Genomic DNA, 13,518 nt, shown 5'->3' on the forward strand with positions numbered 1-13,518 from the left:
TTTTTTCTAACTATTACTCCCATCCGTAATTTTGAGATATCTTTTGTGTTTATTTTGTACAAATTAATAAATATAATATTTTTTAAATTTTTAATAAAATAATTATAACATTTTTATTTTACTTATGTTTCTTTTCATTTAACACAATAAATATATAAATTATTGCAGTAACGTACACTAGAAAAAAAAATGTGTTACTGACAATTTTGAAAGGAAGAAGTGCAGACAAAATAGAACAATTTTGTTTTTAAATTGAGACAAATAAAAAGCAACTGTACAAGTAATTAAATTAATAAAAGTAAGAAAAAAAAAAAAAGAATAAGAGCAGAGACAAAAGTGAAGAATTTGCTTTGGGAGGAAGGAAGTGTTTGGGAGAAAAGTTTTGAATCCTTTGAAAGAGTGTGTTTAGTGTGAGGCAGAAGAAGTTCCAATCCATTTTCATTTCAAAGTCGTAATGGCCCTCTCCGCCGTGAGGCAGAGACGCTCCGAGGCGTCTGATCCGTCGCCGTCGGAACCGTACACGAAGCTGGACAAGCCTCAGCGATCGGAGGAAAAAGACGATAAAGGGCTGGGCTGGTTTTTTCCGTTCGTTGCTCTTGGATTTTTGAGGTACATGAGCGCCACCTCAAATATCATCCACGATTGCGACGAAGTCTTCAATTACTGGGAGCCCCTTCATTATCTTCTCTACAAAACTGGCTTCCAAACATGGGAATACAGGTATCTAAGCTACCCACCTTTCTTTTAGATTCAACTAAATTCTGGGTTTTGTTGTTTTACTTTTTTTCTAGCTGGGTTCATTTTTTGGGAAGACGGTCTTGAGAGAAGAAAAAAAGTTTTGATTTTGATTATTTGGTGTGCATTTGGGTAAACACTTTAAATGCTTATTGAATTAGTTATTCGTTTTCTTTGCATAAACTTCTCCTTTCTCACTTATTAAAGAAGAAAATAAGAATGTGAAATGATTTGGACTTCTTCCACAAACTAAAATCAACTTATGCACCTGAGCTTTAGATGAGTTAGATGAAAGCTTTTATAAATTTTGCATGCACAAGTTAATTTTAACCAGTGACTTCCTATAAGTGATTATGGAGATGTTTATTTAGATTGCTCAAATGTATAATAAATTGCTTATATAATTGAAGAGGAAATAAAGTTATAAAATCGAAGAGGAAATAAAGTTAATTTGTTTTCATGAAGATGTAAGCAGTTTTCGTAAGCTATCATGGGAAATTTATTGCAATAAGTTGAAAACAGTTTATAGACATATTATAAGCTAGGATGGTAAGCTCTCTCAAAATATTTTCTTCAATTCTTACGTTATAAGATAAGCCCAAATTGGTAGTAAATGCATTCTTCCAAATGCACCCTTAATTTCTTGTAGATGAGAGGAAAAATGATTATTTTTATGATGCCTTTATTGGGTTTTATCTGTAACTTGCAAGAAATGAATCAAAGACTGAGGAGAAGATTCATTAGTTTCAGTTCAGGTCATGGTATTGATAAATGACAAGTGGTGTGTGCATGGTTGCAGTTCACAGTATGCTCTTCGGTCATATTTGTACCTTTTATTTCATGAAGTTGTGGGTCGACCAGCTTCATGGTTGTTTAGTGAAGACAAAGTAAGTTTCCTGCTGTGTTTAGTTGTTGAATTGAATTGTTTAAGATGGAATGTGGAAATGTTTATGCTTTTCATGTTACCATTGTCTTTTCTTGCTGTAGGTGAGAGTGTTCTATGCTGTGAGATTCTTTCTGGGTCTTCTCTCTGTTATAACTGACACTGTTCTTGTGGTAGCTCTTTCAAGAAAGTACGGAAAACGACTTGCTACTTATGCACTTGCTATGCTGTGCCTAACTAGTGGATGTTTCTTTGCTAGCACTAGTAAGTGATCCTTTGTCAATGATTCCTTGTCATCATCTGCTCTTGCCATTATGCTACCTACCTTTGAGGGTTAATAAAGGATGGTCAAGTACCATCCATTTCATGATTCTGCATTCTGTGGGACTCGGTTTTGCTAATGTTCTACTTTATCAAACTTTTATGATATCTAGGTTTCTTGCCGAGTTCGTTTTCTATGTATGCAATATCTCTCGCATCAGGTTTATTTCTTCTGGATAAACCTGCTTCAGCAATTTCTGTTGCTGTTATTGGAGTAATTCTTGGCTGGCCATTCTCAATCTTAGCTTTCCTTCCGGTGACAGTATATTCTCTATCTAGAAAATTCAAAGGGGCTTTTATTGCTGCAACTGTCACATCAGTTATTCTTCTTGTAAGTTGGACCCCTCCTCGCATCACCTTCTCTGACCTATAAATTATGTCTATATGATCTATAATGTTGTATACAATATATACCTTTGCTTGCATCCTATGATGTTAGTAAATTTCATATTTCATGTCCTTTACAATAACAGCATCTTTTAATTTCTTCTTTTACAGCCATTGTCAATAGTTACAGACTTTTACTACTATGGAAAATGGACTTCATCTGTCTTGAATCTTTTAATATACAACGTAGCTGGAGGTGGTGAAAGCCATTTGTACGGGATTGAAGGGCCTCTTTATTATCTGAGGAATGGATTTAACAATTTCAACTTTTGTTTTGTTCTTGCACTGCTGTTCTTGGCGATTTTGCCTATTGCAAAAAAGAAATATGCACCAGACCTACTGATTGTGATATCTCCTATATATATTTGGCTGGGGTTTATGTCTTTGCAACCACACAAAGAAGAAAGGTTTGGCTGAATTTTTAACCTGGTCTTCTGTTACAAATTTAACAATATGATGTTATTCGGGACAGGCACTTCCTATTCACTTGCACACACCAAGTACGGTATTATGTTTTATGTCAAGAGATTGAAATAGACACCAATCTCTTATTTCCTCCTGGTTTATACATATCTTCTGACCTATTTTTGGCAATCTCCAATATAGCCTCATTTTTATAAGTAGTAGCGTAGATGGTTTTGTTTAGATTTACAAAGACAGACAGGTATTACCTATGAATTGGTTATAGTTAAGTTAAGAACACGGAACCTTGTTAATTGGTGGATTAGATTATAGTGAATGAGGCACTCTATTTTAAGTTGCAGTGAAGTTAACTTCCATATTATTTACACTAATTCAAATTTTCTTTTGCATGTTCACCAGATAAGGAAATAAGAAAAACTTTAAGTTTTAGTATCACAGGCATCTCTAATTTTTTGAAAGCATGTCTTCTAGATCTTCGTTATATTATCAAGCCTATCATTAATTAAAATTCAGTTTCTCAAAGTTAAGCCCTTTTCTGTGTGTATTGTTTGGATTATTTGTTCATTATAGGAGTTCACATGTTGTACTTTCTTCACTTCTGAAGGGAGGTGAGTTTTTCTCTCCCTTTGGATAAGTCTATTCTAGACACTGTGAATTGGGTATATGATCAAGATTTTGTTACCCTCTTCATTGATGTAGTAACTTTTAAGGTAATTATGCACTTCAGAAGATAAATAATAGTGTACTTGGTATTTATTCAGTATTTTTCCCTAGCTTGTGCAGTTGAGTGAATTAATTATTATTTTTGTATTTGACTGTTATTATAAAATACGCTACATTGACATGGATAACTGATTTTTTCCCCATCTGTGCATGCAGGTTCCTTTATCCAATATATCCGCTAATTTGTGTTGCTGCTTCAGCTGTTATTGAGAGCTTCCCTGATCTTTTTCGTAGCAAATATAATCCATATGATCGTTCTATAATAGTGACAGTAAGATACCAAATTACTTGAGATGTGGAAAGATCTTTATATTTCTGATACGCAAGCAACTAATATTTTCTGGATTTCTCTCTTGCTAAATGCAGGTTGCCAAAGTTATGAGACCATTGGCTCTTAGTCTTATACTATATGCCTCTCATGCCCGTACATTTTCTTTGATTCACGGTTACTCGGCCCCATTGGAGGTTTACAAGATTTTTGAACACCATGATGCAGAAAAAAGTGAGTCAAACATTTGGTGGCTTTGTTTATTTATGAATGAGTATTTTGGTTATAAATGTGATTGAATGGAGTAAATAGGTCATGTGTGACATAGCCAGAGAGAAGTTAGTTTAGATAGTTATTGTTTGAAAATAGTTAGGTGGTTAAAGTTGTAGGAATAGGGAATTAGCTTAAATAGGATAAGGGGGGTAGAAGAGTGAGTATTCTGTTTGAAAACTAAGCCTTAGATCTACTGTAGAAAGGTGAAAATCTGTTGTAAAATCGAAAATCGAAATTCTTGAAACGAGAATGTTCTCCTTTGGTTCTTGTTTGTAATTCAACAAACACTCCCGAAGCATTCTTTCTTTTTCCTTCTCAGTTTTTTTTTTCTCATCTATTTCTGAAACTCAAGATGCTATTTGTGGGTTCCTCATTCCTGACATGTCATACTGAGTCTGCAATTTATACAGAAAATGATGTCTTTATAAGGATTTATTGAAGAAAGGAACTCTAGGGTACTTAAAAAAACTAAGGTTAATGTGATGCTTAAATTTGCATATTCCTTTATGATAATTTTACATTTTTTATGCGTCTGGAAACTGAATGTGTTTTAATGAACTTGGATTATAACTGTCACTTCAACCTACATCATGACTTTCAATTACATTCAATGAATTCATTTCTTGTGCTTGCTCTAATTGCAAAATTTTGCTACGTCTTTCTTTACTTTCCTTCTCATTTGTGGTTCTGGTGTTGATCTCTCTCGGAAATATTATATTTTGCCATTATCCTCTAGTCTAGACTAAATTTTCACTGTTTATTGTAAGCATCTGTATCAAATACCCATCAAATTAGTGCTATTACATAGTTTGAGACAAAAGCATCAGAGGATATGTACCATGAAAGTGCTATCTCAATGGATATTTGATACAGAGGCTGGAGAGGGAATTATTAGGTATTTTGAGACAAACATCAGAATTATGTATCATTTTAATCTTTCGCATTGCAGATTCTGTACTTTGTGTTGGAAGTGAATGGCATCGGTTTCCATCATCATTTTTCATCCCAGATTACGTGGGACAAGTTCGATGGATCGACGAAGGATTCCGAGGTCTTCTTCCCTTCCCATTTAATTCTACCCTAGGGGGAACTGCTGCAGCACCACCATATTTTAACAACAAAAACATGGCATCAGGAGAGCAATATGTATGTCCACTTTAACTGTATATATATATATATATATATATATATATATGTATAGGTGCTAGGCAGCTAGCACTTTTGATCTCTATAAATTTGAAGGCTACTCACAACTCATTGGTTTCACAGCTCCATGACGTAGATGCTTGTACTTTCCTTGTTGAGCTGCAGCTCAAGCGGCCTTACATGACTCGTGGAAGTGACTTGTCAACTTGGGAGGTAAGTCATTATTGAATTTTCTCACTCTCTTGTTGAATGCTAATATTTAATTTTAACTGTTCGAATATTGTTTGTATTTCAGCCTATTGCTGCATTGCCTTATCTGGACAGAGAGCTATCACCGGCTTTGTATAGGTCTTTCTTCATTCCTTACCTGTGGCAAGAGAAGAATATTTTTGGTACATATAAACTGTTCAAAAGAGTAACCACATAGTTTTATTTTCTTAGAATATGGTGGATTAACTGCAAAACCATTTTTGTTAGAGACAGTAGCTTGTAGGATTTCCCTCATCTTTTGTTGAATATTTGATTTAGTTCTAATCTGCTTAAATTTCTCCAGTGTTTTCTACTCTCATACTTTTTTCTCACTGAAGCATTCAATTTATTAATCATGTATGGATTCAGTGTGTGATGATGGGATGAGTATTTGCAAACTTGATTTTGTATGATCTTGATTTTGCCAAATTTGGTTTTGTTAAAATTGAGTTTGAAGTGATTATGTTTAGAAACTTCTATTTCAAAAGAAACCATGTAGTGAAACCTAGTACACATATACAGTTCTCAATCCAATACAAAAGCTACTTTAAAGTTGTTTCTGATATAATCACATTATACCAACTTCTCCTTTTTGAGACATTGCTCTTATATTTTCCCGAACATGTGTGCAAATACCTTAATTTCCACTTGGAGCTTCTAGAAGTGTGTTTGGGGATTTCCTCCTGCATCTCCAATGCTTTCAAAAATACCGAAATTATTCATTCTGGATTAGAATCCGGAGTGTAAGTTTTGTGATACATTGTTTTCTGGATTGTGAAATCTGGAATAGATAATTTTACTACTTTTGAAAGTAAGTGTCTAGATTTTATATTCTGAAATTGAAATGAAAAATGTACGATGAAAAGTGTCAAAGATAATTTGAGTAATTTTCAAATATTTGGGTGCACAAGATGAAATGCATGGAAGTGCAGGAAAAATTTCTGAGTGTGTTTAGGTACTGCAAACTGTCTTGTTGAAGCCCGCGTTGGCATGCCAACGGGCTTCCATATATGCAATGTTTGGCTTTAACTTAGTGTAAGATATGCGTTTATATAATTGATTTTGAATTATCTTGATTTTAATTAAACGTGAGTATGAAGTAATGTAGTTTTTTTTTTTTTCAATAACAAGTATTAGAAAAGTGACACATATTTTCAATACCTGCAATCTTATTTAAGAGTATTTTGTTGCTGGTATTTATTTGCAAAATTTAGTATGCATAGGAATCATTTCCAACCCACCTAATATACATACTATTTTTTTTTTAAGAAATATAACATTTTACATGTGTAAATCATTATTTTTTTATAATTTAAATGTAAGAATAACTATGTTACATAAATATATTATAAATGACTTGAAATTACATTTTTTTAACCTTATGTATAAATATTTTAAATGTTATGTTTTATTGTTTTTAATTATGTTTGATTGATTTAATAATACAATTTAATTTTTCTACTGTATAATTTTTAAATCAAGAAAAAACATTATGCCAACGAAACAATAATATTTTATTCTATGTGTGAGTATATAATAATTAAGGTTTTTTATACTTTTTTGTTTTTTTTAGTCATTTATTATGGAATTTCTTAAATTTTTATATTAAAAAAAACTATAGACTTTTATATTATTTATGTTATTATTTATATAAACTTGTTTAGTCGATTTTTGAACTTAAGAAAAATATTAGTTTAATTTTTCAACTAGGACATGCCATATCCCGAATGGTAAAAGCCAAAAAGGTGAAAGGTTTTAGTTGAAAAAAAAAAGACAAATTTTGTATACATATTTGCAATATTTTATAGTAGAAATGTCTCTACAAAAAAATTATCCAAATTTAAAATATAAATAAATTTAAATAAAAAATTAAACTCTATTCCATAAAAAAATACCTTTTGAATTTTAAGTTGTGTAATTCTTTAATAATATGTAATATATCTAAATTAAAGTAAAATATTTATCATTTAAAAATATAATAACAGATTTAGTATAGGTCATCATATTGTGTGTGCCTATATATATATATATATATATATATATATATTAACTAATTAAAATAACGTTTTTTATTTATTATTGTATTTATAATATAAAAGGATTTTTTTGTATATATTTCGTTTTCTAATTTTATCTTTTATAATATTAAAATATAACAAATTTAACAATTATTTATTTTAAATTAAAAAATTTAATTTTAAAAAATATAGAAAAATTTGAATTTGAAAAATAAAATAGAATCAAATTTCTTACAATTTTTTACCTTTTAAATAATTTTTATAATTCAAATAATTACTTTTATGAGTAAATTGACTCATGGACACATTTAGTCTTTTGATAAAGAAGAATTTATTCTTACAATATTATAAAATTATCAGACTCTAAATTAGTATTTTTATTTTTATGTATATAATAAATTTATAATATATTTATAAATTTAAGTTATATATTAATTTAATAAAATTATAATTATTATAAACTTATAAGATAATATTTACAGAAAAAGAATACAATAATTTTTTTTAAATATTTAAAAAATGCAAGCACACAGTCGTGGCGGTGTTTGTTTTAGCTAGTACGATATAATTTTAAATTTAAGGATGATTATGTTAATAATTTGATTTAAATCAGATTTATTTTTCAATGAATTAAGGTTATGTTTAGTTGTTTCTGATATTATGTTTGGATTTTTTATATGTAGATATTTTTAATTTTAATGTTATGTTTAGGTAATTTAAAAGTAAATTTTTAAATTTTGTATAGATAAAAATTGAACTTTTTTTTTAATCGAAATAAGATATTAACGTAAGACATTATTAATACATAAATTTAACATTTGGAAAATCACATTTCAGGAAACAAAATAATTACAGATTAAATTTTAGGTCGTAGTTGAACTAAATAATAAATATACATACATCGGTCTCTAACTTCGGTCTCTAACTTTGGTCTCTAACTTTCATGAAATATTTTGGACAAATCTATAAATATGGTAATGACTTCCCCATTCAAGAATAAAATTTGCAGTATCTTTTAAATTGTTAATTTTTCTTGATTTATTTATTTTATACATAAGTAAAGTGCAGGTACAAAATGAGTATATAGTACTAAAAAAAACAATAATGTGGATTAAAAAGTCTTTTCTGTATTTGAAAAAAGACTAATAATTATTTACCACTATGAAGAAATTCATTTATATTTGAAAAATCTAGCGTGTATTCTCCTCTCACACGATGACATTGTATATTCTAAAATAAGTGAAGAAGAAAATATAATATAAAAACTTTAAAGAAGAGAAATTAACTTACTCCGAGTGATACGATCTTTCGACATTAGCTTCTTAATGAAAAGAATTTCGCTCACTTCGGTTCAAGTTAACCTACTTTTTTATGTTGTTTTTGGATATATTCTTTGAATAAATTTAAAACTATATTTCGGAAAAAAAAAATATTTTGACGTGTTTAATTACTCTTCCATAAGGGATTATCATATAAACTCGTCAGTCTAAATTAATTCACGCTAATTTTTAATTCTTCATTTTTTTTAAATATAAAAACTAAAATAGAAATCATATTAGCGACTGATTTATGGTGGTCACTATTGTAACACTCTGAAAATATATCTAACTATTTAAATACACGTTCTACATATTTCTGTACTAACTTAGACTTTTTTAAAATATTTATATTACAAGATTATGACTTATAGAAATACAAATACTTACATATCCATAGCTCAAAATAAAACTCTGAAACCTTTAAGGCTCTCCTGCACCTGTATGGTCATTTGCTCGTATACATAGTATAGTCAACACAGTTCAAACATAACACGAAAAACAAGGATAAGCTAGTGAAAATAAAATTTTATAATATACGCAATTAAATTAAAAGAGAAAATCAAATTACATGGTCAATTTCTCAATTATTCAATTTTCTTCAAATTCCAACATAACACAATCACATAGATCTCACATGGATCTACACATCCAGAATATTCAACAAACCACGTCTTCCAGAAGACCCGTATTAAGTAAGTCCTACCAAAGACTAACATCTGATCTAAAGATTACCAACGAATCCAACAGAAAGGATCAGGGTAAGTTCAATACAATCCAAGTCGTGCATCTCATATGTCACGGTGTGCATGAACTCCCCCATCAGCTTCTCACCACCTGATATCTTAGTCTATGTGACTTAGATCATCAGTGAAGCTCGGAGATCTATGTTACCACATAGGCATCAATACTTAATACACAACAAACATCAGTCCATACATTATCCCAAATGTATGAATTCAATTCCACACCATTTCATCCTACAATATCATTCCAAACACGAACCACAACATTCAAAAGCGTAATTAACATAAAAAAAAACAACACTTAAATATTAAACCATCAAAATCTAATATTTTTACAAATTTAAATAATATATAAACAAACAACACAATATATAAACACACAACATTCATGCAAGAGAAATTGAATATTGGGACCACATCCCTTCCGCATTCAGATTTTCTATCTTAGAGTGCTATTAAAAATTAAATTTAGTTTCCCTTACCTTAATTGCTTGCTTTCCAAGCAACTTATAGAATTTTAGTCCCCACAGTCTGGATAAGCTTCAAGATTTACCGGCCTAAAGCAAGTTATCCAAACAGAATAAAAATTCAGTATATAGTAGAATAAGTTGAGAGGATTAAACTTCTACTGACCCCACCAAGATTGATGACTAAATCCTAAGAAAAAATAGAGAGGAAAGGAACTTTAGAGCAAAAATGAACTTACTCTGTTTGAAAATTTGATCGGGTAGAAATGTTCTTTAACTCGCCAACTACAACATGGTTCGATCAGATTCTAAAATAGATGAAGATTGAGAGAGAAAATTAAGAGAGAGAGAGAGAAGAGAATATGGAGAGAGAAAGAAAGAAAAGTTTTGTGCGAGGGCTTTCGTCTTCTACTTCTTTATTTTTTATATTGTTACAACTATCACCTTTTATTTCAGTCACCGATTTAAGCACTGATTTTTTATAAAAATTTGATTGTTAATTTGGTTCTTGAATTCTGGTGATCATATTTTTTGTAATCGATTTAATTACCGAAATTTTGGTTGAAAATTTACGACTTATTTATAATTCTGTCACTAAATATTTTGCGACTAGGGTTTTCATTTTCATCTTTATTTAGTGACGGTTTTAGGTGACAAATATGTTTAGTGACCGGTTATACTGCTTTTAAGGACAAAATATGGTGTCGCTAAAAGTAATTTTTTTTAAGTGATTTAACTATTTGACTTAATTAAGTTTAAATTTTTTGACATTTTTAATTTTTATTAAAAACATTATTTTATTGAGTCCTTAAAATATATATATATATATTTTGTAAGTATCTATTGAATTGATTTCTATATGAGATTATATAATCTCCTTTTTAATTCGTTGTTTAATTTATTTTTTTATCTTATATTTTTCAATGTTCTAGTCAATTCGCTTATTTTCTATCCAATTCACTGACAACAAGTTGAAAGGTATTATAAAGAAAAAACAAAAATTTATTGACGAGTTAGAAAAAATAATATGATAATAATCACATTATACGGTTTGATAACAAAATCAAACGTTATCTTATTAACAACAAAATCAAATATCAGATGCTAAAGTAAAAATATCTTAAACATATTAATGATATTTTATAATAAAAATTCAATTTAAAATATTCAAATTTATAAAGACACTTAAAATTAATGAAATTCTAATTCAACTTATTAATCTTAATTAGGTTAATTATTTATTTTCTTTTTGAATATGAAAACCAAATTTAATTTGATTATGTGATCAAGTTTATCAACCAGAATGATTCACGTTAATTAGGTTAATTACTTCTAAACACAAACTAATGGTACACATCCAATCAACATTTGTAGCCAAAAAAAAAAGAAGTAAACATTGTTATTCATCTTTGTTTTGTTTTTACTCTTCTTCTTCTTCTTTTCTCTTTTACACCCCTTGTCATAAAAGTTAAAGAAAGAGAAAGAGATGATATGGAATTTCCATTGACGTGAGAAAGTAGGGTTAATAGTATCCCCAAGAGCCTATGTTATGGTGTTAGCAAATCTCACTTGATCGTTTTGTATCCAACTCAATGTTCTTCCCAATTGTTGTAACTTCCTTTTGTTGAAAAAACTAATGATAAAAGAAGAGTAAAGGTACATTGATAGTGAAGTGTTTGGAGTATATGGTAGGTAGAAACATCACCTCTTTAGAACAATGATTAAAGACCACCATGCTAAGAAATTCCATTTTGCATAATGCAATTAATCAGGACAAACAAATCAGATGTGCCGTTGTTGTCTGGAATAGGTGTTAGGGTTCAATGAATTGATGGCCAAAGTTATAATGTTTCAAACATGCAACAAGAAGATTAACAACTATACTACACAAATAAAATTTGGGTTAAATATATTTTTAGTTATTGTACTTTCAAGCGAAATTTGTTTTCGTTCTTAGTCTAAATTTTAGATCTTCTGAAAAAATTATTGGAATAAATTATTTGTCAGTGTGAAATAAGATATTAAAATATTTCATATTGACTCATCGCATAAATATTATAATATTATAATATAGTGCATACTGAAAATTTGTAAAAAAAACTGATAAGAATTATTTTAATCATTCTCATATTACAAATATTCATGAGGTTTAAAAGTTTAGAGTAAAAATAAAAACTACATTCGTCTTATAATAAAATCAATAAAATTTTAATCTTGAGAGAGAAGTTCACACTGCACTAATTTAATATTTTTTTCTTTAATCAAATGAATTTTACAGTGCACTAAGATTTAATATTGTAAGAGGGTTATATCATTGCATCAATTCAAATAAATAAAAAATGTGCAAATAGAACTTTGGTTTGCTAAAAACTCTATCAACATTTTGCATTCGCTACGTATAAGCCTCATAATTTTCCATATAATTTTATGATTTCTCGTTTTACTATGAAAGCATGTTGTTCTTCATATATCTATAAAGTGAATTCGGCTTCTTGAAACTCAAAAGTAAATTCATGATTTATTAACCTTCTCTGGAATTGGAAGCATAATCTATCTTCAAACAAAGTATGTGCCACGATAAATTATTAGATCATTCTCTTCCTCACTTTTTTTTTTCTGGGCGTATTAAGGTTTAATTTTCTACCCTCAATATCTTCTTCTATGTAATTTTTTTCCTTGCAAAGGAAAATGTTTTATATACAATTTGAAAGATTAATCAACATCTAGAGAAAGAAAATGTGGAAACAAATGATAAATTTGTTAGTTTGTGAAAAGAGAAAAAAAAAAGAATAAATGTGCAAGTATGTATTTACAAACATGTGTTTGTATATCACCGTTAATTAAAAAAAACTAACTCAACATGAACGTAATTTTTTTTAAAAATTAATAACTAATTACTATATGATGTGAAAAAAATTGTAAGTTCATGCAATGCTATCACTATCATAGTAGGATAAATTGTCTAAATAATAACCATTATGCCGTAATATATTGCATAGATATACATACATAATAATAGGAATTATAAAGTTTTTAATACAAATATACATAATCAAGACCCTAATTATAACAACTAATATCAAGGTGTGTTTGAATTTTGAAGTGGATTTGCGAGGATTTGAGGGAGTGGATAAGTGGGGATTTGAGAGGATGTGACGTTGTTTGCATTGAAGGATGTTATACTGAACTTGTGAGGAAAGTTTATTAAAATTTGTGAGTAGGGATGATAATGTGGGTTGGTCCATCCCGCACAGGTATGTCTCTGCATTTGGCCCGCCCTGCACAAGGAATGTGGACTGGATTGGTCTGTCCCGTGCAAAGAATGTGGGCTCATTTCACTGACCCGCCCCGCATAAGAGGTAACCCACGGACTAGCCCGCATAGGGAAAATATTTTTTTTAAAAAAAATTAAAATTTCAATAATTATAAAAAAACATATTTATCCTGCTAAAAAATTAAAATTTATTCATGTTTCAATTCATTCCGTTAAGATAAAAATATGAATTTAAGTAAGAGGGTTGTTAGAAGGCTTGATTAAAAATAATTAAAGTTTTGTTTTGCTT

General features: G+C 29.3%; 1 protein-coding gene across 1 annotated transcript; it reads left to right on the forward strand.

Annotated features, from left to right (window-relative positions):
* The first annotated feature begins 276 nt into the window (after positions 1 to 276).
* On the forward strand, positions 277 to 5,711 carry LOC137835136 (alpha-1,2-mannosyltransferase ALG9). Its single transcript, XM_068643493.1, has 10 exons — positions 277 to 720; positions 1,535 to 1,622; positions 1,723 to 1,882; positions 2,053 to 2,270; positions 2,438 to 2,733; positions 3,629 to 3,743; positions 3,839 to 3,974; positions 4,963 to 5,159; positions 5,283 to 5,372; positions 5,455 to 5,711. The coding sequence occupies exons 1-10, from the start codon at positions 455 to 457 to the stop codon at positions 5,584 to 5,586; spliced, it is 1,698 nt and encodes a 565-aa protein (XP_068499594.1). The 5' UTR covers positions 277 to 454; the 3' UTR covers positions 5,587 to 5,711.
* The last annotated feature ends 7,807 nt before the right edge of the window (positions 5,712 to 13,518 follow it).

The sequence above is a fragment of the Phaseolus vulgaris genome, chromosome 5, assembly GCF_000499845.2.
Source record: "Phaseolus vulgaris cultivar G19833 chromosome 5, P. vulgaris v2.0, whole genome shotgun sequence".
In the NCBI taxonomy this organism is placed as follows: Eukaryota; Viridiplantae; Streptophyta; class Magnoliopsida; order Fabales; family Fabaceae; genus Phaseolus; species Phaseolus vulgaris.